Source organism: Stenella coeruleoalba (genome assembly GCF_951394435.1).
Source record: "Stenella coeruleoalba genome assembly, chromosome: 3".
Classification (NCBI taxonomy): domain Eukaryota; kingdom Metazoa; phylum Chordata; class Mammalia; order Artiodactyla; family Delphinidae; genus Stenella; species Stenella coeruleoalba.
In genome coordinates this window covers 917559-939563 of record NC_137148.1, presented here as the reverse complement: position 1 = coordinate 939563, position 22005 = coordinate 917559, and the positions used below count along the sequence as shown (strand labels likewise).

The following is a 22005-nucleotide window of genomic DNA, read 5'->3' as shown; positions in this document are numbered from 1 at the left end:
GCGCGATCCCGCAAGCTCCGCGGCGAGGCGGGCGGAGAACCAGGGTCGGGGGTCGGCGGCCACGGTGCGGCAGGACTCGCTGCTGCCCTCGGCGCCGTCGCCATGGGCAAGAAGCACAAGAAGCATAAGGCCGAGTGGCGCTCGTCGTACGAGGGTGAGGCGGCGGACGCGCTTTGTGACGCTGGGAGGGCGGACGGGCGGGCGTTCGAGGCGGCGGGGATCCCGGGGACGAGAGCGGGGGTCCGGGGCGCGCCGGCGGGGTCTCGGGGCCGCGCCTCTCAAGCGTCCGTCTAGCTCTGGCCGCATCCTGGAGAGAAGCGCTGAGCACCTCTGTGGTTCTTCGTCCGTGTTTCCCGAGGTCTTCTCCCGCCTTTGCCGCCTGTGCCCTGGTCCGGCAGCCCCTGGTCCCGGTGTCAGGGACGCCGCACGGGGACTGCTGCAGGACAGGAAGGGGGTGACCACAGGCCAGGACCTGGGGGTAGAGGATTGTGCGCCTGGGCCCCAGGCGTGGTCTGGCTCCTCCCCCCTGACAGTGACCCAGAGATCTCCCTGCAGCCCCCCTGAGAATGTCTGTGGGCGAGAGGGAGGGAGCACTCCACCTGTCTTTGCCCCCAGCAGCATCTTTCGCTGTTGGTTTTGGCATTCCCCTGCTGTCCACCTGAGCTTAGCCGATCCCCCCACCTTCCTGGGCCTCTGTGTCCTCCCCATGACACCCCACCCTGGGCCCACCACGCTGCCGACAGGGCAGCAGTATGCGCCTCTGAGCGCCCTGAGCACACACGGTGAAGGTCGCCTGCGTGTCCACAGACTATGCAGACAAGCCTTTGGAGAAGCCCCTGAAGCTGGTGCTCAAGGTTGGAGGAAGTGAAGTGACAGAGCTCTCAGGGTCCGGCCACGACTCCAGTTACTACGATGACAGGTCAGACCACGAGCGAGAGAGGCACAAGGAGAAGAAGAAGAAGAAAAAGAAAAAGTCGGAGAAGGAGAAGCACCTTGACGATGAAGAAAGAAGGAAGCGAAAGGTGAGCGAGGGCGGCCAAAACCCCTGGGGGGCAGGTGGAGCAAGGGCTTCCTGGCCTCCGGAAGCGAGTGTTCTGTTTCTCGTAGGGTGTAGGGTGCACCGTGAAGAGGTCGGTTGCTTCGGTTTTGGCTCTTTGCGCATCTTTTCTTGTCTGGCCCCTGGGGGGCGGGTCTTTGAAGGGTGGTGGCCTGGAGTAAGAAGGGGCTCTGGAAGAGGACTTTTCTCTCTTAGCTTTCCCTGAGGAACGCGAGGTCTGTTAACAAGTACTTCGTTGCTCTCGCTGCCTTGACCCTGCCTCACAGGAAGAGAAGAAGCGGAAGCGGGAAAAGGAACACTGTGACACAGAGGGAGAGGCGGACGACTTTGATCCGGGGAAGAAGGTGGAGGTGGAGCCGCCCCCCGACCGGCCTGTCCGAGCGTGCCGGACACAGCCAGGCAAGTGGCGGCGTTTTCAGAGACGTCCTGGAGCTTCGGAGCTTGTCGCTGTGAACTAGTGGTTGGCATCCGCCCTTCAGCTCTTGGGAGAAGCATAGGAAGGAAGGAACAGCATTTTCTCTCCCAGGGCCTCACACAGAGTAGCTGGATGGACCTAAAGTTCTTGCCATCCTCTCTGAACTCCTAGAGCAGGGCTTGGCCCACCACTGCTGGCCTTTTTTTTTTAAAGCCCAGGAGCTAATGAGAAGCTCATTGTGGACGGGAGGAGGCTAGTGCTGGTATCAGTTATTCAGGACATCATCCCCCTGGGAGCTATGCTGGCTGCAGCAGAGGAAGGCTTCTGGAGTGCTCGGGACGCTCTGATTTGTGCGTGGTCGCTTCCCTCAGAGGCTGTCAGGTTGTCAGGAGGTGCTGGACTGGAGGCGGGTTTGTCCTGCAGGTGTTTCTTCCTTGGCTTGGGGTCTGGCCACCTTTGAGTTGCCGGGGTGGGGGCAGGGGAGGTACTGTATTGCAGTGTGGGGTTGCTGCTTCCTGGCAACACTCTCTCCTGCGGGAGTCATTGCTGTAGGGAACAGGCAGGACTCAGGGCCCTTGGGCCTGCTGTGGAGCAGAGAAGGTCAGGCACAGAGCATCAGTGTCTCAGATGAACGCGCCTGAAGTTACTACAGTTACTAGTACTTGCTAGCTTAATCTGCCCAACGGCCTGTTGGAGAGCATACGTTTAGCACCTGCCCCAGTGTACCTGAAAAACTCACGATCAGACGATGCTCTCTTGGACCTGTCCTGATCACTCTCAAGAGCGTCACTCTTGGGACCCGCAGGTCTGCACTCGTGTTGCCCTTCAGCCCAGAAGTGAGCCATTTCCCCAAGGAGCCCTGGTTGCTTGGTGGAGAACAGCATTCAGAATGCCAGATCTGGGCGCTGGGTGTGGGCCTTGGGGGACAAAGCTAGGGAGGACCATTTAATACATACTCTTGCGGAAGGAAGCCTGTACCGACATCTGCGTTCACATTCCCTGAAAACCGTGTTTTTCACGCTGTGGGCCCAGAGACGTGGTTAACAATTGGAGTCCTCACGGGAACTCTCATTTTTATCCCCGTTTTACAGATAAACAGAGGCATGCCCAGAAGTTTAGGCCCGTAAACGATATCAAGTACAATGATATCGGTGCATCCAGGGTCAGCTTCTATGTCCAGAGCCGTCGTCTGCTGCTTCATACCTTGTGTGGAATGTCCCAGGCCCAGGAGTGCTGGGGGCTGGAGACAGGGTGATGAGTGATGGCTCTACGTCACTGTTTGAGAGGGGTGTTGGCAGTCTGAGGGTTTAGGGGACCAGTGTTGTGGGTGCCCTTTTTCACCCTGCTGAGCTTTGCGGGATCTGCTTATCTTTTTTTTTTTTTTTTTTTTTTTTTGGTGATATGCGGGCCTCTCACTGTTGTGGCCTCTCCCATTGCGGAGCGCTGGCTCAGCGGCCATGGCTCACGGGAGCAGCCGCTCCGTGGCATGTGGGATCTTCCCGGACCGGGGCACGAACCCGCGTCCCCTGCATCGGCAGGCGGACTCTCAACCACTGCGCCACCAGGGAAGCCCCCTGCTTATCTTTATATCCAGTTCTCATTTGAACCCAAAACATTGTAGAACAAGAAATAGATAAATAAGTATTACGAAATTGGAGTTTGCTTTCTGGTGAAGTGATACCAAAATCCTTTTGTTCAATTTTATTTTTTTACTTTTGAAATCGTCAGCTGAAAATGAGAGCACGCCTATTCAGCAACTACTAGAGCATTTCCTCCGCCAGCTCCAGAGGTAAAGAGCTTTTCTAAAGGGTTTGTGCTAGGGGACATCTGAGGTGTCTTCTCTCTCTGGTGTTCTTGCCTCACCCCTGTCACCTGTAAAGCAGGCCCTTCACCTTCACTGGGTAACGCTCGGTCGGGGCGGTGGGGCACTGCCATGTGGGAGCAGAGCTGGGAGGGCTCGAGAACACCTCCTTCATCTCCTCTGAGTCTGCACCGGTTGTCAGACGCCCTGATGTAGAGTCATGGCAGGAGCCGGGATGGTAGTTTTGGAATTTCAGTGTATCCAAAATACCACAGTTTTAAAGAGCATAAATTTTAATTGTTATTTTTAAGAAACAAATCTTAAAATCTGGTTAATTGTATCAAATTTTTAACTGGGAGGGGTTTTGTTTAGAAATTTAGATTTCAGGGTTTTTCCAGTTTAAATAAAGATGTTTGTGTTTTCAGAAAAGATCCTCATGGATTTTTTGCTTTTCCTGTCACGGATGCAATTGCTCCTGGATACTCGATGATAATAAAACACCCGATGGATTTTGGCACGATGAGAGACAAAATTGTAGCTAATGAATACAAGTCAGTCACGGAATTTAAGGTAAATTCATTTCAGCTCCTGAAGTAATTGTTAGGAGGCTCCATGTGTCTTCATGTGCGGTAGACACTGCGTACATCTTAGGTTGTTTCCAGTTCCAAGTCTTCGTGGTTGTTTCTACGTTGGGTTGGCGTTTCGCCAGCATGGGGCTGGTTGTACTTTTCTCAGTATTTTGGTCTAGAAGCTGGCCTGTATGTTGCGTGCTAGTAGACGTGTTTCTTTTTAAGTTACTGTTTTTGCACAAACGGACGTGTTGGGTCAAGCGGGGATGTGTTCGTTTTGGCCTGGCCCCAGAATGGGTATTTTTAGAAACATAATTTTCCTTATCTTAGTAACCGGGAGTTTAAATTTTTTAGGATAACAGATCTTCATGTCTCCTGACTACTCTGTTCCTAACTCCCTGTTTCTCAGCACTGGCTGTGAAAGGGAAGAATTGCTTATTGGCTTTCAGGTTCGGGGGAAGATCAAAACAAATGCTTGACAACATTGACAATAACGTCACTTAGAAAAAGGCTTTAGGTTTCTTAGGTTCTGTTAACTTCGGAAAAGCTTGGGTTTTCTGATTCTATTTACTGGAGACCTTACTTACTGAAAGGGTTTGCTGACCTGCAGAAACAGCGCAACAGACTAAAGGGAGGGTGGGAGAAAAGGCAAGTTTTCATAGGAAAGTCAGGCACGGCTCCTGTGGGCAGGTGGCTAATAATGACCCATGTCCTAGAGGCGACCTGTCCACCCGCAGGCCCCTAATTTGGCCACTCGCCCAGGGACAAAGCCAAGACGTGTCCTCCAGAGAGTGTTCTGAGCCTGTCACAGTTGGGCCTTGTGACAGAGGGACTTTATGGCCTCGGCCCCAGCCCTGGGGACAGCGGCACCGTGACTTGGTAAGGACTCCGGGTGGCACATGCTGCGGTAGCAGTCGTCCATCCTGAGGTCTGACTCACCTGTGACAGGTGGACCCTAAGGAATTTGGCTAGGTGGTAAAATGCTGGTATTTCCAAGCATTTACTTTTATTGTAAGTTTTTCACTAAGGCTCTTCTTTATTTTAGGGGAAAATGTTTTTCTAATCGTACTAGAGTCACTGTCCGTAGACAGAATTTTAAATCCTATGGAAAAATCCCAGAGGTAGAGGACATGCCCACCTCTCAGTTAATCCCTCTGCTTTTGCTTAAAAGAACTGGTTGTTGGTTTTTGTTCCTATTAATGTCTGAGTTCCTTCCAAAGAGAGGGAATAGGGTGGGTCAGGAAGGAAGCAGAGGGAACCAGCATTTTACTCCTGTGAAATGTGTGTGTCACGTTCAGAAAGAAGTTACACACGTTGGCAAGCTTCTCACTGGAATAGTTTTCATACAAGTAAAGACCGATGAACAATTAGGAAAATTTCTCAGAGTTTTTAAAAAGTACTCTAATTACTCAGCCGTAAAAAAAGAATGAAACATTACCATTGGCAGCAACATGGATAAACCTAGAGACCATCATACCTAGTGAAGTGAGTCAGATAGAGACAAATGTTACACGACGTCACTTGTGGAGTGTAAAAAATGTAACAGTCTATGTACAAGACAGCAGCAGACTCACAGGCATAGGAAACAAACTACAGTTACCAAAGGGGACAGGCATGGGGGGGAGCCTAAATTTGGACTTTGGGACTAACAGTTACAGACTATTATATATAAAAAACAGACAGGCAACAAGGATTTACTGCATAGAATAGGGAACTATATGCTCAATATCTTAATAGGAGTCCATAGTGGAAAATACCTGTGAAAGTTCATATAAATCAACAAAGGTTACTCCTTGAATTAGAGAGCCAAATTGTTTTCCACTCTGTTTCAGCCCCTTCCGGCCTCTTGATAGAAACCTCAACTCTTCGTTGTTATCTGTGGTGTTTCAAACTTGATGCATTCTTTTTTCTTTCCAGGCAGATTTCAAACTGATGTGTGATAATGCAATGACGTACAACAGACCCGACACCGTGTACTACAAGTTAGCTAAGAAGATCCTCCACGCGGGCTTTAAGATGATGAGCAAAGTAAGGGACCCTCTAGCAGCGAGCGAGGAGCCTCGGCTGCGAGCGTCCTCCTCCACGATCCTTGTGCCTAACCAGAAGCTCACAGTGACTGACATGCTTCCATCCATCCGCCCCTGGCCACGGCGTGGACCCTCTGCTCTAGGGTAGCCCCCCAGCCAGCCGCCCTCCCCACGCCCCTCTCCTGCAGGCGCTCTCTGCTCTCTGCTCCTGCCCCAGCTGCAGGGTCTCGCGTAGGCTTGGTGCAGAGTTCCGGAGCTGCTGGTCTCACTGGGTCGCAGCCTGCGTTGCGGGCTTGTTTTACGTGGTTGCCTCTCTGAATCCAGACAGCCATCCCGGGCATCCCAGGTGGCTTCCCCGACCTCTCCCGTGAGCCAGGCTGCATGCGTCACGCATCTAGGACCAGTGCCTTGGGCCTGACCAGCCCGTAGGTGAGGTGCGTCCCCGCCAGCTCTGAGCGCTCCCGGCCAGTTGGCACGGCCTTTGGTGCGCACCCCGTGGCAGCTTAGCTGTTAGGCCAGGTGGGGCTGTGGCCACCCATCCCATCCCATCGTCATGGTGCCTGGGCCGGAGGGAGAGGTAAAGTCGCTGCTGCTCTGTCCTTTCTGATTCTAGGAGCGGCTGTTAGCTTTGAAGCGCAGCATGTCGTTTATGCAGGACATGGATTTTTCTCAGCAGGCAGCTCTTCTGGGCAACGAAGATACAGCCGTCGAGGAGCCTGTTCCTGAAGTTGTGCCCGTACAAGTAGAAACTGCTAAGAAATCCAAAAGGCCGAGTAGAGAAGTCATCAGGTACAGGACTGCCCGCCGTGGGGGCCAGGGCTCTGTGGGGAGCAGGTGACGAGCTGGGCCTCGCGGGTCTGTGCAGCTGCCGTGGGCAGGCTGCCCGCGTTGCTGGCGGGAGAGTTTGCTCTTTGGAAGCCGAGGGCCATGTTTGTAGCCGCCGGGCTTTCAAGGCAGCTGGGACAGGCCCTGGACCCTGTGTTCAGAGGGAGGCGACCCTTCTTCCCTGCCCACCTTGGGAATGAGGTGGCCGCGGTGGGTGCAGGGAGTGTCAGAAGACCCCGAGCCCCGGGGTCAGTTGTGAGGGGCGCGGCTCTCTGCTCCGTGACCCACACTCTCCGCGTGCCAGTGCACAGTGACTCGTCCTGGAAGAGAGTCACTGTCACCCTGACGGACCCCCGCCAGCCGGCCGGCCACACACACGCTCTGTTCCAGGTGTGGTTTGGCTCTGCGGTGTCCACTGCTGACCAGTCGCTGCCATTCCCACACTCATGCTCTGTGTGAATATTTGCTGACCCCTCACTCCCAGGACATGCCCTCCCGCGTAGGACGCGCATTGGCGACCTGGGCTTGCCCGTTGCAGGCTCTGCGCGCGTGTGCTGCTTCGGGCAGACGGCTGCGAGAGGGCGGGCTCCCCGCGCCGGTCGCTGTGAGCCTGGGCCTGAGCGAGGGCCTTCCGCAGGCTCGAGAGCCCCAGGAGGGCTCACCCCAGCCCCACAGTTCCTTGCAGGGGCTCGGCGCCTCTGCTTCTAGAGCCTTCCACCGGGAGGGGGCGGGGGGCGCCTCCCTCGGGCGCTGGCAGTCCGCTCTTCCTCTGCCTCTGCGGTCTTAGGCGCCCTGGGTCCTGGGGGGCTCTCCAGCCCGGGCTCACTGCCAGCGCCCCAGCCCCGCGTGGGATTGTCACTTTTTTACTGGCGCCTCGAGTGGCACTAACCCGTGAGGCCCCTGTTGCTCTTAAAGTGACCGAAACGCGTAGCTGAGACACAAGAAACGTGGAGCATCTGCTTGGCTTGTACTTTCTCGTCTTAGCGGAAGCGTCGGAAGTAGAAGGAAGGGAGTTACAGTGCGCTCTGCGCTGCCCTGTGCCGCGCCCTGGCGTGGCATGAGGGACGGACTGTGGGGATGAGGGGTGAGTGTGCCCACGTGCGGCCCGTTGACTCCTGCCTGTTTCTGCCTCATAGCTGCATGTTCGAGCCGGAAGGAAACGCCTGCAGCCTGACCGACAGCACCGCGGAGGAGCACGTCCTGGCCTTGGTGGAGCACGCGGCCGACGAGGCCCGGGACAGGATCAACCGGCTGGTCCCCGGTGGCAAGGTAGCACTCCCGAACGGGATGGCTGTGTTTCTGCCAGGACAGTGGCACGGCCGTCACGAGCGAGAGGTTAGCCGGTCATTATGAGCATGTGGTCGGAGTCCCGCTGGTGTCCGGGCGGCGCTGTTGTCACCGGAGGGGTCAGCTCCTCGTCCCCACTGGCCGTGGTAGCCTGCTGGCCGGTCTCCCGGAGGGCAGGGGGGGACTCCAAGGGCACCTCAAGGACAGGAGGGGTGTGGTTGTGTGCGGGCCGCCTGCCCGCAGGGGCGCTAACCTCTGTCCCCGGGCCGAGGCCAAGCCGGCCAGGACTCTCCGCTGTAGGTGAATCCTTTCCCCTGTGTGCTCACGCGTCTGTGACCCAGGTGTGAGCCTGTGCGGAGGGCTCTGCCCTGCCCTCCTCTGAGCACCTTCTCTCTCAAACACAAGGTGTCCTCCCTCCGTGCATCCGATAGAAATAGCGTGAATCTCACACGCGTGCGGCTTTAAACCTCCTAGTAGTCGCGTTAGCAAGGACACAGATGAGATTAACCCTAGTGTTTAGTTTGACGTGATACGTCTAAAATTCTATTTCAACGTGCAGTCTGTGTAAAGACGTATTACAGCTTTACTTTGTATTTTTGTACTAAGTCTGGGAAACATGCGTTGGAATTTACATTTTACGTAAAGAAGTTTGAAGTGGTAACAATTTGGATGTGTCGGGTTATATGAAATACGTTACATTTTACGCCACGTGTTTCTTTTTATTTCCAACGTGCCTTCTAGAAAGTTTGAAGTTGCCCGTGTGGCTCACGTGATAGTTCTTTCTGTTGAGCTCGCTTGTCTGCACTCCTGTGGCCTTTCAGCCCTGGAGTCAGCATTTCTCTAAGGAGCCCTGGTTCCCTAGCGGAGAGCGGCATCCCAGACCTAGACCTGGGCCCTGGTGGACAAAGCTTCCAGGAAGGCCCCGTCCGTCCGTACAGCGTGTACTGACGTCCGTGTTTACGTTCACTGAACACCGAGTTTTCACACGGAAACGTTCAATTCCGTGGGTCTGCTTTGCTTTTCCCCCTTACAGTTTCGCAGTTCCACCGTGAGAAACCCGACTTACGTCGCCTCTCCGTCCCCCTCTACCCCGTGCCCTACTCACCCTGCTCGGACGCTGGGCCCCTCGCACACACGGACCCACACGGCAGCCTCCCCTTCCTGGGCCCTCCCGACAGCCTGTGCAGGGGCTGCTCTTGCGCGCAGGCTGGTTTTCAAACGGAGATGAGTCCCCACGGGCGTCAGAGGTGGATCTCGGGTCTCCTTGACCAGGCCCCGACCCAGCTCGCTGTGCTCGGGCCTCTGACTGCTGGAAAAGGCTGTTCCTAGGGTTCGCTCTCTGTCTTCAAAGCTCCTGTTTGGAGCCCATCCCAGAAGTTCTGCGATCGCACGCGTGTGCACGTGGCCTTTGTTCACAGGGAAACGAGTAACTTCGTGGCCTTTTAGGATTCAGGCCGCCCTCGGAGGCCTCTGTTCTGTTGGTGTCTCGGTGGAGCCCTGGGCCAGGGGGCCGGGGCCATCCGGAGAGCGGGCGCTCAGGCGTGCTTCCTTGCAGATGGGCTACCTGAAGAAGAACGGGGACGGGAGCCTGCTCTACAGCGTGGTCAACACGGCCGAGCCGGACGCAGACGGTGAGCGGCTCACACGCGCTCCCCTCACCTCTGTCCCGTTCGGTGACCTTGCACCTCACGGCCTGCCCGAGATGCCCCTTTTCCCCGGTCACGACGCTGTGGTGAAGTGTAGATAAAGGCGTGTCCAGTCTCCCACACAGCGGGACGCAAATGTGGTCAGTGGACCGCGGGCGGCCGTCCAGTGGGGCCGGAGATGCTGGTCAGACCTTTCGGACCAAGGGCCCCAAGCCCCAAGTGCTTGGCGTCGCGCTCCCCAAAGCTGCAGCAAGGCCCTGGGAGCTGGGTTTGCTTCACAGCCCAGCTGAGGCTCCTCTGTTGGAACCGGGGCACTGAGCTCTGCCCGCCCTCGAGGCTAGAACGAGGCAGGCGTCTGCCCCACACGACCTGCCTGGCAGCTGCATCAGGGAAGCTTTCGAAGGAGGCAGGAGCTTCCTTGAAGGGAGGGTCCATCCAACCTGTACGGCCACGGCTGTGGTCTTTAAAGTACTTTTACACTTTTCCATCTTCTGCAAAAGTATTTCAAAGGCTTGTCACACACACACAGCAGGTGAAACACCCCCCTTGTTCTCACCTGCGTGGATGTGGGACGGCTCTCACGGCCCAGCGTGCCCCTCGGTGCTTCCCCGCCACCGCCAAGATGAGCAGGGTCACTCAGTGTCCTCTGATGGATGAGGGGGACAGGCGCTGGCCACTGCTTTTGACCTTCAGTTGGAGTGAATCATAACGTTCTCGTTAGAAGAGAACAGGCGAGCTGGTCAACACTTAGCAAGAGAACATGAGAGGGAGGTTCAGATTGGGGATTTGAAGGGTCCTGCTCAGGTCACGTGAGCAACTTGAAGGGCGAATTCAGCGTAGGAATTGCCCTCAGGCTGCTCTGTTGCTCTTGTGACACGTGGCCCGAGGTCTCTCGGAGGTGGTGAGCGGTACCGTGGGTTTGGGAAGGTTATGTTGCCCTGTGGTGGGCAGACCGCTGGCCTGTCGTCATGAGAGCTGGGGCACTAAGGTGAGATCACGGTGCAGCTGAGACGAGAGAAAGGCAGCCAGCTTGGTAGATCGGCTGTAGATGGGCACAGGGAGCCCCCGGGCCCGCCCTCCTGCGTGCACCCATCACTGCCTGGGGCTGGGGGCTCCGGGGTCACCTGCTCACAGCCCTGGTGCCCTTGCAGAGGAGGAGACGCACCCGGTGGACCTGAGCGCGCTGTCCAGCAAGCTGCTGCCCGGCTTCACCGCGCTGGGCTTCAGGGAGGAGCGGAGGAGCAGAGGTGAGCGCCCCAGGGGCCCCGGCTCACCGTGTGGGCGCCACGTCCAGGCCTGGTTTGGAGCCTCATCTTACAGGTCAGGTCCCGGGAAGCGCTGGGAATCAGGAGCCCACCGGGCAGGTGGGCAGGTGCCGCCTCTGCCGCTGGGGGGGCGGGGCCTGCACGTGGCAGCCGCCTGCGTGTGCGGTTTACGTTTCCTCCAACAAGCTGTCACGCTTCATCTGTTGGAGGGCTCGCGAGACTGCCTGCAGCGGGGCCCCTGCGCGAAGGGCGGGAGGACGCGTGGGCCTCACGCTGGGCTCCCTGGCTTGTGCGGCTCCTGCGTGACCTCCCCGCCCTCGGAGGACGCGGCGTGGGCGTGGCGCAGGGTCGCGGGGCGTGGCCCGCGTGTGCCCGCAGCCTTGCCGACGCCCTGCCCCGCCCCCCAGTCACCTTCCTGTCCGGTGCCAGCACTGCCCTGTCCACGCACAACAACTCAGTGTTCGGCGACCTGAAGTGCGACGAGGTGGAGCTGCTGTACTCGGCCTACGGAGACGAGACGGGTGTGCAGTGCGCGCTGAGGTGGGCGGTGGCGCGGCCCTTGCGGGCAGGGCTGGGGTGGGGGCCGGCTTGTTTCCAGTAGACCTCCGCGGCCACCGCAGCTCGGGTCAGTCGCTTGGTCGGGATTTGGAGGTGATGACGGTCCAGGCCGGAGCCACGGGAGCCCGCGTGTGGGACGGCCGTGCGCCGTCACGGGGAGCCGGGGTCGCGGCTGTCCTAAAGAGGGTCTCGTGGCTGCGCGCCGGCTCCGGCCGCCAGAACAAAGCGGCTCGCACAGCACACACTCGCGGTCTCCAGTCCTGGAGGCGGGAAGGCGAGGTGCAGGTGCGGGCAGGGCAGCTCCTCCCGGGGCCTCTCGCCGGCGTGCAGACAGCCGTCCCCCGCACCCTCCCGCGGCTTCCCTCTGCGCATCTGCGTCCTGAGCTCCCTTCCTCTGGGGACACCAAGGTTAGGCCCCCCCCAGAGACCTGGTTTTAACTTAAGCACCTTTCAATTTTAAAGGCCGCATCTCAAAATAGTCCCGTTCTGAGGTACAGGGGCTCAGGGCCTCAACGGTTCAGCCCCAGCTGTGATTCAAATTAGGGATAGAGTATTGCATTTCTATAGGACTGTTTTCGTATTTTTTGTTTTCTGAGACAAAGTAAAAGTGGATCATTCTTTTAGAATTTTTGTGGCTTTCTATGGGGAAAGTAACGATTTTGCTAGTCTCTGAGAAATAGAGTCTTCCCATATCAGATCTGTGTTTTATTCCAAAGAGAATATGGAATATCTTTGAAGAGCACACAACAAGAAATCAGTTAGCTCCTAACACAGTAAATGAATTCCTAACCCTGATTTTTGTGCGGAAACAGAAGTGAAGGTGAAGAAGCAAGGAGGAAGCTGCAGGTGGGAGGCTCGTGTCCCGAGTGGTTGGCCCTCTCCTCGGCTCAGCTCTGGGGGGACCACTCCCCATGGTTCAGGCAGCAAGTGCAGCCGGCACGAGCTCGCCCCCGGCGAGCTCAATATATGACCTTCCACGAGCTCCTGGACGGCCTACGGATCCTGGGCCGCCTGAACAGCCCAGGAAGCAGGCCGCGCCCTTCGCGGTGCCAGCGCCCCTTCTCCCCCGGGAGAGCTGCTGCTCGGCCCTGCTCCCCACCCCAAGGCTCCTGGTGGAGACCCTCCGGGCCCGCGGCCCTCCCTGCCCCACGTGAGGGCCTTTGCAGTCCGGGGCCCCTGCTGGGACTTGGCCTGGCTCTGCGGCTTGGGCTGTGGGTCTGTCCCCGGCCTCCTTTCCAAATTTGCTGTTTCGTCCTGTTTTCGATTTTCAAGCATTCACACGGTCCAGAGATCAAAATGACACTCAGGGTGCACGTGGGGAGTCTTGCTCCCGTACCTGCCGCCCCGCTCCCCAGCGTGGAGCCCTCCGCAGCACGCTCTCCTCAGTCTCCCTGTGTTTCTAAATCCAAAACGCGCAGATAGGAGTGTGCTGCTTTCGTGAAAGCTAGCGTGAGCTGTATCGGGATGCGGACACGTGTTCTTCACTTTGCTCTTTAGCTCTTCTGGGTCCCGGGCCGCTCTGATGAAGACTGTTCTCCACTCCCCAAACCGCTGCACCTGGAGGTGCAGAGAGCCTGTCCTGTGTGTAGCGAGGTGTAGCGAGAGCCTGTCCTGTGGGGGCGTGTCTGAGGGGCGTGCAGCCAGGATGGGGCGTGGGCACGGAGGGCGGCTTCCAGCCTGTTTTCTCGCGGCCCTTCCCAGCCTGCAGGAGTTTGTGAAGGATGCCGGGAGCTACAGCAAGAAGCTGGTGGATGACCTCCTGGACCAGATCACGGGCGGGGACCACTCACGGATGCTCTTCCAGCTGAGGCAGGTGGGTGCGCTGGGCCACTCCTGTGCCCGCCAGACTGGGCGCTAGGGGATGTGCTGTTTTTAGGTGGTCGGTGGCTGTTTCTCCCTCACTGGTTATTATTTATTCTTTGTTTTTACTTTAGTCAGTTATCTTTCAGAGAAACTTACAGAGTTCCTCTCTGTCTGGCACGTATTCTCCATCACTCTCTAGACCTACATTTCTTTCATCTGCTGTCACTTTCCTTCGTCCTGAAAACTTTCCTTTGAAGTTTCTTAAAGGACAGATTTGCTGGCTACGAATTTACTCAGCTTTTTCTTTATCTGAAAAGTGTCTTCATTTTCCTTCGTTTTTGAAAGTCACCTTCCCGGTGTGGAATTATAGGGTGACATTTTAGCCTCTACTTAAAATGGTCGCTTACTCACTTTGTTTCTGAGGAAGTGTCCGCAGTCATTTTTATCTTTGTTTTCCGTTTTTAATGTGTCTTTTTTTGGTCAAGATCAAGGATTGGCAAATTTGGGCCCATAAGCTAATAAGGTTTTTTACAGTTTTTGAAGATTTAAAAGAAAAAAAGAAAAACGTGCTACAGACCGTGCGTGACCACAAAGCTTCAGATATTTGCTCTCCAGCCATTTGGAGAAAAAGTGCTGCGTGTTGCTGTAGATACTTGAAAATTATAGTTTCTATAACTGACTTACATCCGTTTACTTTTGGTGTTTTTTCGTGTGCTTTTCTTGTCTTTATTCTGCTTAACATTTGGTGAGCTTCTTGGGCTTCTCGGTGTATAGTTTTCATCAAACTTGGAATATTTTCAGCCTTTATTTCTTCAAATATCGTTTTTCTTTTTTGTGTGTGAAGTCTAGATTGTGCTTTCATTTCTTTATCATTTTTTTATTGAAGTATATAGTTGATGTGCGATGTTACGTAAGTTTCAGGTATACAATATAGCGATTCACAATTTTTAAAGTTTATATTCCATTCCTAGTTATTATAAAATACTGGCTCTGTTCCCCGTGTTGCACAGTACATCCTTGTAGCTTATTTGTGCAGAGTAGTTTGTACCTCTTACTCCCCTATCTTGCCCCTCCCCCTTCCCTCTCCCCACTGGTTACCACTAGTTTGTTCTCTGTATCTGTGAGTCTGCTTCTTTTTTGTTGTATTCACTGGTTTGTTGTGTTTTTTAGGTTACAAATATAAGTGATAACACACAGTATTTGTGTTTCTTTGACTTATCTCACGTAGCATAAAATCCTCCAAGTCCATCCATGTTATTGCCAGTCGTAAAATTTCGTTCTACGTTATGGCTAAATCGTACTTTGTTGTATGTATATGTGTGTATGTATATATATATATCCACACACACACGCACGCACCCACATACACCACATCTTTTTTATCCATTCATCTGTTGATGGACACTTGGGTTGCTTCCATGTCTTGGCACACATAAATAATCTTCTATGAACATTGGAGTGCACGTATCTTTTGGAATTTGTATACGTTTTGGATCTATACCCAGAAGTGGAATTGCTGGATCACGTGGTAGTTCTGTTTTTAGTTTTCTTGAGAAACCTCCATACTGTTCTCCACAGTGGCTGCACCAACGTACATTCCCACCAACAGTGTGGGAGGGCTCCCTTTTCTCCACGCCCTCTCCAGCATTTGTTATTTGATGACAGCCGCTCTGACAGGTGTGAGGTGATCTCATTTTGGTTTTGATTTGCATTTCCCTGATGATTAGCGACGTTGAGCATCTTTTCACGTGCCTGTTGGCCATCTGTAAGTCTTCTTTGGAGAAATGTCTGTTTAATTCTTCTGCCCATTTTTTAATTGGGTGGGTTGTTTTTCTGATGTTGAATTGTGTGAGCTATTTATGTATTTGGGATATTAATCCCTATTGGTCATATCATTTGCAAATATTTTCTCCCATTCAGTAGGTTGTCTTTTTGTTTTGTTTATAGTTTCCTTTGCTGTGCAAAAGCTTTTAAGTTTAATTAGGTCTCATTTGTTTATTTTTGCTTTTATTTTCTTTGCTTTAGGAGACAGATCCAAAAACAAAACTATTGCTACGATTTGTATCAATGTTCTGCTTATGTTTTTTTCTAGGAGTTTTATGGTTTCTGGCCTTACACTTAGGTCTTTAATTCATTTTGAGTTTATTTTTGTATGTGGTGTTAGGTAGTGTTCTGATTTCATTCTTCTACATGTAGCTGTCCAGTTGTCCCAGCACCGCTTGTTGCACAGACTGTCCTTTCTTGCATTGGAAGAAGTAATATGGTTAAAACGGCCACGCTATCCAAGGCAGTCCACAGATTCAGTGCAATCCCTATCAAAATACCAGTGGCATTTTTCCCAAAACTGGAACAAATAATTTTAAAATTGATATGGAAACACGAAAGACCCCGAATAGCCAAAGCAATCTTGAGACAGAATAGCTGGAGGTATCACACCCCCAGACTTTAGACTGTACTACAAAGATAGAGTAATCAAAACAGTGTGGTATTGGCACAAAAACAGACACACAGATCAGTGGAACAGAATAGAGAGCCCAGAAATAAACTCACCCACTTGTGGCCAATTTATGACAGAGAAGGCAAGAACAGTTTGATCAATTTTCTGAATGAACTGTGTTCAGAGTGGCATAATTTCAGATGTGCCGAAGCATTAATAACATCCAATAGTGAAATGTATGCGTCAGCAGGAGTTCATGTGAGGAAGCAGATGGTAAAAGAATGGCAGTGTTTATTTGTCTGCTTAAGAGTTGTGAAGCTGTTAACACAAGCGAGTCTCAGAAACATCATCTTGAGCAAAAGATCGCAGATGGAGAGCGTGCAGGCTGAGTTAACTTTCTAGGTTCATCCACAGAACTAGGGTGGTTTCACACAGTGCTTCTGCCAGGTCACAGGACACGGCTCAGTGCAACCTCTGTGCTTGGTCAGAGTGGTGGTCACAGGGGTGGTCAAGTGTGCGCCCTCCCCTGGCGCTGAGCAGGCCAGAGAGAAGGGTGCCTGGCCTGTGGCCCCATCCCTGCGAGGGCGGTGGTACCACAGGCGTCGTGCTCTGTCGGGATCCAGCTGGTCTCTGGATCTCTCTACCTCCTGGGTTAAACCGTTTTCCAGGTTAAACCATTGGCTGTTTTTCCAACGTCTGACTTTCCTCTTTGGTGTTCTGCCCCCAGGGATGCAGACGCAGGTTGGGGTGCTCTCCTTGGTGTCCACCTCACCCCAGGGTGGTCTCGTGAGCCGGGCCGCACGGGCCGTGTGGTTCACAGTGCAGCACGACCCCACGAGGGCCAGCTCGGAGCAGCGGATGAGCCGCGTCCACCTCATGCGTGGGTGACTGGATGAGTGGTTCTGTGTAAAACTGTTGTGGAACACTGGTTCTTGTCTCTTTTGCTTTGCAGAGGAGAAGCGTTCCGACGAAGCCTCTGGATGAAGTAAAGGTGCGTCTCGTGGACAAGTTAGTAGAAACCTAATTGTTTGGGTTCCCATGAGGACAGTTGTGTTTGGCCTTTGAAATGGTTGAGATATTTTATTTAGAAACTGGCTGCGTTGCTGATGAGGAATCTTAAGTGGTGGTCCCCCCATCCCGACTGTGATGACTGGACTGAGGGTGTGGGCACAGCACATTCCTCCAAATTGGACAGAGGGATTCACGGGCTGGAGGGGCGGCCCGCAGGGTGAGCAGGGGTCTTCCGGTCCTCCCAGAAGGTGGGCTCGCCGGCGGACACGTGCTGTCAGCTGGGGCATCCTGGGGCCTCGCCAGCGCTGGGGCGGGCACTCTCTGAGGAAACGCTCCGCTGCGGTCCGGCCATGGTTTCCTCATCCTGCCCTGGGGTGACTTGGAGCACTTGTGGCCCCCAGCTTTGCACACGGCCATGTGGGCAGAGATGCCAGGACTCTGGGCAGGGTGTGGGGGCCTGGACTCCAGGGGTCACCTGGCCTTGGTGACCGGGGGGCCCACCCAGGGCAGAGCGTCAGGTGCCTGTCAGGTGGGGGCCCTTGGATGGGCAGAATTGGAGAAGGTGCCAAGGGCATCTCCCCTGGGTGCACGGGGCAGCCAGGGTTCTGCTCGGGTCTCTGTCTGGGTTACACAGACACGTGTGGGTGCCGGCCTCACACAGTCTGCGAGGAGCTGGGATGGGCTGCAGGCTGCCTTGGCAGGGACCCGGCCGCTCTGGCCCGCAGCAGGGCCTCCGTGGGTCAGCCCAGAGAAGGAAAGAGAGTGCGCTGCTCTGGAATCTGCCGCGTTATCTGTTAAGTTCCTGGAAGGTAGCCTGGCCCTTCAGGTCTTGGGTCTCTCTCAGGTCCCCTCAGCGCCTGTAGGTCCCCAGAGACCAGCCGCCTTCATTGCTGGTCCAGGTACAGGCATCCACTGGGAGCTCACCCCTGGGCTGCGGTGTGGGCTCTTCGGGTGGACACGACGCGACAGGCCTGGCCTCCCCGTGGCTGGCAGGCCGTTACATCCGTGTCAGCTGCCTCTCCTTTCCTGTCTCACATCGCTTGTCTCCTGCAGGCGGGGGACCCTCTCGGGGATGGTGGCCCCGCCCTGGACTTCATGGCCATGAAGTCCTACTCGGACGTCTCTCTGGACATCTCCGTGCTCGGCTGTCTGGGTAGGTTGTGCCGGGCACCTCCCGGCGGGCAGGGTGGCTCGGCCCTGCCCATTGGCCGCACGATGAAGACCCCCATCCTCAGGACCCCCCAGGTGACTCCAGATGGGGCCCGCCTTGGGAATCGTCTGCTGGGGTCCCGCGCCCGGTTAGTGCAGTGGTGTGCTCCCTACCGTCGTCCACGTGTGCCCACTGGGCTGGCCCCGTCGGGGAAGATGCCTCTGTGCTCCCCTCGGCTCTTGTGTGCCGACGAGGCCCTCCCAGCCCCTCGTGGCCAGTGGTTTTCATGGTGCGTCTCCTCCCCTCCCCCTTCAGACCTGCTGGACGTACTGTGCGTCCCCTCAGTGGTCTCGCCAGGGCAGTTCCCCCAGGGGACCTGTGGCAGCCTCTGGAGACGTCTTTGGCCTCACACTTGGGACCTGGTGCTTCTGGCCTCAAGTAGACAGAGGCCAGAGGTGCTGCTGACCGCCCTGGAGCCCCAGAAGAGCCCCAGCAGGAATGGCCTGGCCTGCGGCTGGGGGCTGGGTCCGCGCCCCGCCTGCTGTTGGAAGTGGACCTCGTCACCCCGTCGTGAAGGGTGTCAGGCAGCCTCGCTCCGTCACGCAGCCTGGCAGGCCCTGCTTCTGGTTGAAGCGCGTCAGACCCTTGGTGTTCAGCGCGGTTGTGGATAGGACTGCGCTCCAGCCTGCCGTCTGGCTGTGTGCTGGTTTCCCAGCGGTTCAGGGGTCCCCAGGACCGCCCCCAGGTGTGATTCCTTAGGACCCCAGGACTCGGAGGGGCCTGGGGGGGTGTTGCTGCGGGAGACCCGGCCCCAGCTGCCAGCGCCCTCCCCACGAGCCCCCAGCCGGAGCTGTGACGACCGGCACCCTCTGCCTGGCCCAGCCCCGGCCCCAGACTCCCAGCAGGAAGGCGGGGGCCCAGGACAAAGCACACCGTGGCCCAGACGGTCTGGCGCGGCGCCCCCTCGGTCACTCAGGCGGTGGGAGCCGGCCAGGGGCCGGTCTGGCTTCTGACAACTGTTCTCTTTCCTCTCGCGGAGTCCGAGGCTTTCTCCACTTCACCTGGTTGTGGTAGTTTGGTCACAGCAGCCCTGGTTGGTTCTCCTTTAGGTTTATTCTTCACGGGGTGCGTTTCGTCGCTGGGCCTGGGGGTTTGGAGCTGAATGTGGGGAGTCTGGCTGTAGTTCTCCAGCACCCTCCTGAGCCCGACTCTGCCCACCTGCCTTTGGTCTGCTCTCTGCTTGGTTTCGGGCCGTGGCGGGCGAGTCCTGGGGGCGCTGGGCGCCCTTCTGCTGACCTGTCAGTCTCCTGGGCTCGCCGTAGCTGCCATTCTTTTCACCCCCAGAAGCTCCACCGACTTTTCCTGCATCGTCCCCCTCTTGCCTCCGGTCACGTGTCCTTTGCCTTTGGAACACGCGGTGCGTGTTCCTAATCTCTGTCCCCGCATCTCACTCGCAGGGCTGTCCCCCGGTGGGGCTGCGTGTCCCTGTTTCTCTGCCTGCATGGGCGTGGCTGGTGGGATGCGCTGGATTTAGTCGGCGCCTTTGCATGTGCCAGGCGCTGTTCCGATGGTCGTTAGGCAGCTTGGAGCGTCGGGCCCTGTCTGGGTTTTTCTTAGGCCGTCTTAGGGTACAGAGCCAGGTCAGTGCAGGGCGGACGTGGTCCCACCATTAGGCCGCGCCCTTCGGGGGGCTTGGGCCGCAGGTGACCACAGCATGTGTGCGGCTCTTGACCCCCCAAGAGGCCACCCTCACACTGGCGCAGGGCAGGCTCAGCCAGGCGTTTGTCGTCCTTGGTGCGTGTGGTGACGTGGCTGCGGGTGGACGGGCTGGCCGGCCTCCACATCCCATCGTCCCGTGTGTGCAGGGAAAGTGAAGAAGGAGCTGGACCACGACGACAGCCACCTGAGCCTGGACGAGACCACGAAGCTCCTTCAGGACCTGCAGGAGGCGCAGGCAGAGCGTGGGGGCTCCCGGCCGTCCTCCAACCTCAGCTCCCTGTCCAACGCCTCTGACAGGGACCAGCGCCACCTGGGTGAGGCCGCCTCGTGCAGAGTGGCGTGGGCCGCAGCCGGGAGGGCCCTGGCCCCTGGGGTTCCCGGGCCAGGCGGCTGCACTGAGGTGAAGGCTTTGGGTGGGACTCAGTCTAGGGATCTGGGGGCTTGGCCGGAAGGTGCTGCAGGTCCCGTGTCAGGAGGAGCCCCCAGCCGTGGACCTGCCAGCCTCCAGAGTGAGGGATTGGGAACGCTGCTTTCTTTCTGCTGTTCCTACTTGTGGTCCTGAAGCCCCGTGTGGACAAGTGTGTTCCTGCAGGACCCTCGTGTGGGGAGAGCACAGGACCTTGCCTGGCCTGGGAGTCCCCTGGTGAACCAGTGAGGGTGGGTGGGTGTGTCGGGGCCCCGCCCGGACAGTGCGTCTCCTGGCCGCTTGAGCGCGCTAGATGAGTCCTCACCCTGCTGTTGCAGTTCCCAGATACCGACACCGAGTTACTCTTTCAGTGTAACAGAGCTTGGCGTTCGGGGGAGGGGGCGATGAGTGATCACCTGTAGAGGTTTGGCTAAAACTGTCTTAAGGACCAGCATTTTGGTCCCGTTAACCTTGTGATAAAGGCATGTGAAGGAGGTTCCAGGTGACCCTGGGGCAGCTCCAGATATGAGGGCCCCGAGGTCCTGGTGGACTCAGGGTGACACTGGGGCTCCTCCGGAGCGTGGGATTGTCTGAGGCCCCGGCCGAGGAGCCTTCCTTCCTGCAGAAGCAGCAGCCCTGCTGCGTGGAGGCTCGGGGCCCCCTTTCTGGGGCCATCGGGCGGCCCATCCCTGGGAGCCACGGCTCGGGGCTGAGGCCCGGGCTCAGCTGGCTGCAGCCACGCGGACGTTCGTGTTCAGCACACGTGCATTTGTAGCTTTTAAAGTTGTCCCGTGGAGCAGCGATGCCCCTGAAGGAGGGTCGTGAGCTGCGTGCGTGTGGCAGACCCTGGGGTGACACGTCCCTTCTCTCCCGTGATTGCAGGAAGCCCTTCTCGCCTCAGTGCTGGGGAGCAGCCCGAGGGGACCCACGACCCGTACGAGTTTCTTCAGTCCCCAGAGCCCGCAGCCTCCACAAAGAGCTAGCCCCGTAGGTGGCCTTTGGTTGTTTCTTATTTTGTAAGCTTTTATTTGCATGTACAGTTTTTGTCATGAGACGAAGACTTTCATTTTGTCCCCTTTGGCGTGCGGGAAGCAGCCCCGGGAGGTGGTGACTCGTCTGTCGTCATGTTAGCCGCGCTGGGACGCAGCGTTTCTGTGAGTGGTCCTGTGCGTCCTGAAGAGTTGGAGATCACTCGTAAAGGGTGTGTGACCAGATGCCGGGCAGCTGCTGTGGTCTGTCTCTGAGCTTCTCGGTGGCGGTGAAGTCCTCCTCTGTGCCTGTGTGGACACACCTGTCTGCCCCACGTCCTCTGGGAGAAGCCCTTGGGAGGCAGACGTGGGTGCGTCTGTCTCTGTTCCCTGCGGCATCCTACACGTTCCCGCCCCGCCCGTGCCCCACGTCCCCACGTTTCCCAGGCGGGTCGTGGCGGGGGCCGCGTCGGGGCTGGGAGTGAGGGCAGCGTCCCCGTTCTCTGAGCCTTGTGCTGAGAGGGGCGCCCCCTGCTGACAGCTGGCCTGTCCTGCTGGCCGTGGCGAAGGGTTAAGTGTCCGAAAACGCTCTTTGTTCTGGATGTGTTTACTGGAAGCCTGTTTGTATTTGCAGAATGTAAATACAGGTCTTAATAAAAAGATACACAAAGGGTGTCATCACGCGTAGTTACTTACAGCACTGCTAGGTGTCCCCTTTTGCGTGACTTAGTCAAAACCCTTGTCACGCGAGCTGGATGGCATCCCTTCTTCCTAGCCCCGTCTCCTGCGGTCTGCTCCGCATCTGGCCCGGTTCTTGGCACCGCAGTGACGTCCGGGGTCACGCCCATCCCCACACAGTTTCCCGTTCTGTTCCCTCGCCGTGAAACGTAAAACCGGAGCCTCCGTTAGCTCCCGGGGCAGGGTCAGTCCTGGGAGAGGCGTGTGGCCGAGAGGCCAGGGAGCAGGGCTGGCTGCCTCGCTGTCTGGACAGACGAGGATCCCCGTGAGCACCGGGGAAAGGGGAGACAAGGCATCTCACAGGCGAAGCGTCAGGAGCAGCT

The 22005-nt window shown here is 56.5% G+C and overlaps 1 protein-coding gene across 10 annotated transcripts; it reads left to right on the top strand.

The window, feature by feature from the left end:
• The first annotated feature begins 15 nt into the window (after positions 1–15).
• Positions 16–21678, top strand: BRD9 (bromodomain containing 9). 10 transcript variants are annotated; one of them, XM_079916350.1, is made up of 17 exons: positions 16–154; positions 808–1022; positions 1324–1456; positions 3201–3261; positions 3699–3843; positions 5760–5870; positions 6483–6658; positions 7831–7963; positions 9537–9612; positions 10779–10874; positions 11300–11432; positions 13152–13263; positions 16643–16681; positions 17755–17854; positions 19717–19884; positions 20859–20963; positions 21072–21677. In XM_079916350.1, the coding sequence occupies exons 1-16, from the start codon at positions 103–105 to the stop codon at positions 20957–20959; spliced, it is 1851 nt and encodes a 616-aa protein (XP_079772476.1). In that variant the 5' UTR covers positions 16–102; the 3' UTR covers positions 20960–20963; positions 21072–21677. The 10 variants fall into 10 exon arrangements, with proteins under 10 accessions (XP_079772476.1, XP_079772477.1, XP_079772478.1 ...); XM_079916351.1 differs by having other exon boundaries at positions 21069–21677; XM_079916352.1 differs by having other exon boundaries at positions 20859–20967; positions 21069–21677.
• Positions 21679–22005: the final 327 nt, after the last annotated feature.

Coding starts and splice junctions, on each gene's coding strand:
- BRD9 (XM_079916344.1), top strand. CDS start 103: ATGGGCAAGAAGCACAAGAAGCATAAGGCCGAGTGGCGCTCGTCGTAC. Junction 155..807: donor GTGGCGCTCGTCGTACGAGG/GTGAGGCGGCGG, acceptor GCGTGTCCACAG/ACTATGCAGACAAGCCTTTG. Junction 16,682..17,754: donor AGCCTCTGGATGAAGTAAAG/GTGCGTCTCGTG, acceptor TGTCTCCTGCAG/GCGGGGGACCCTCTCGGGGA.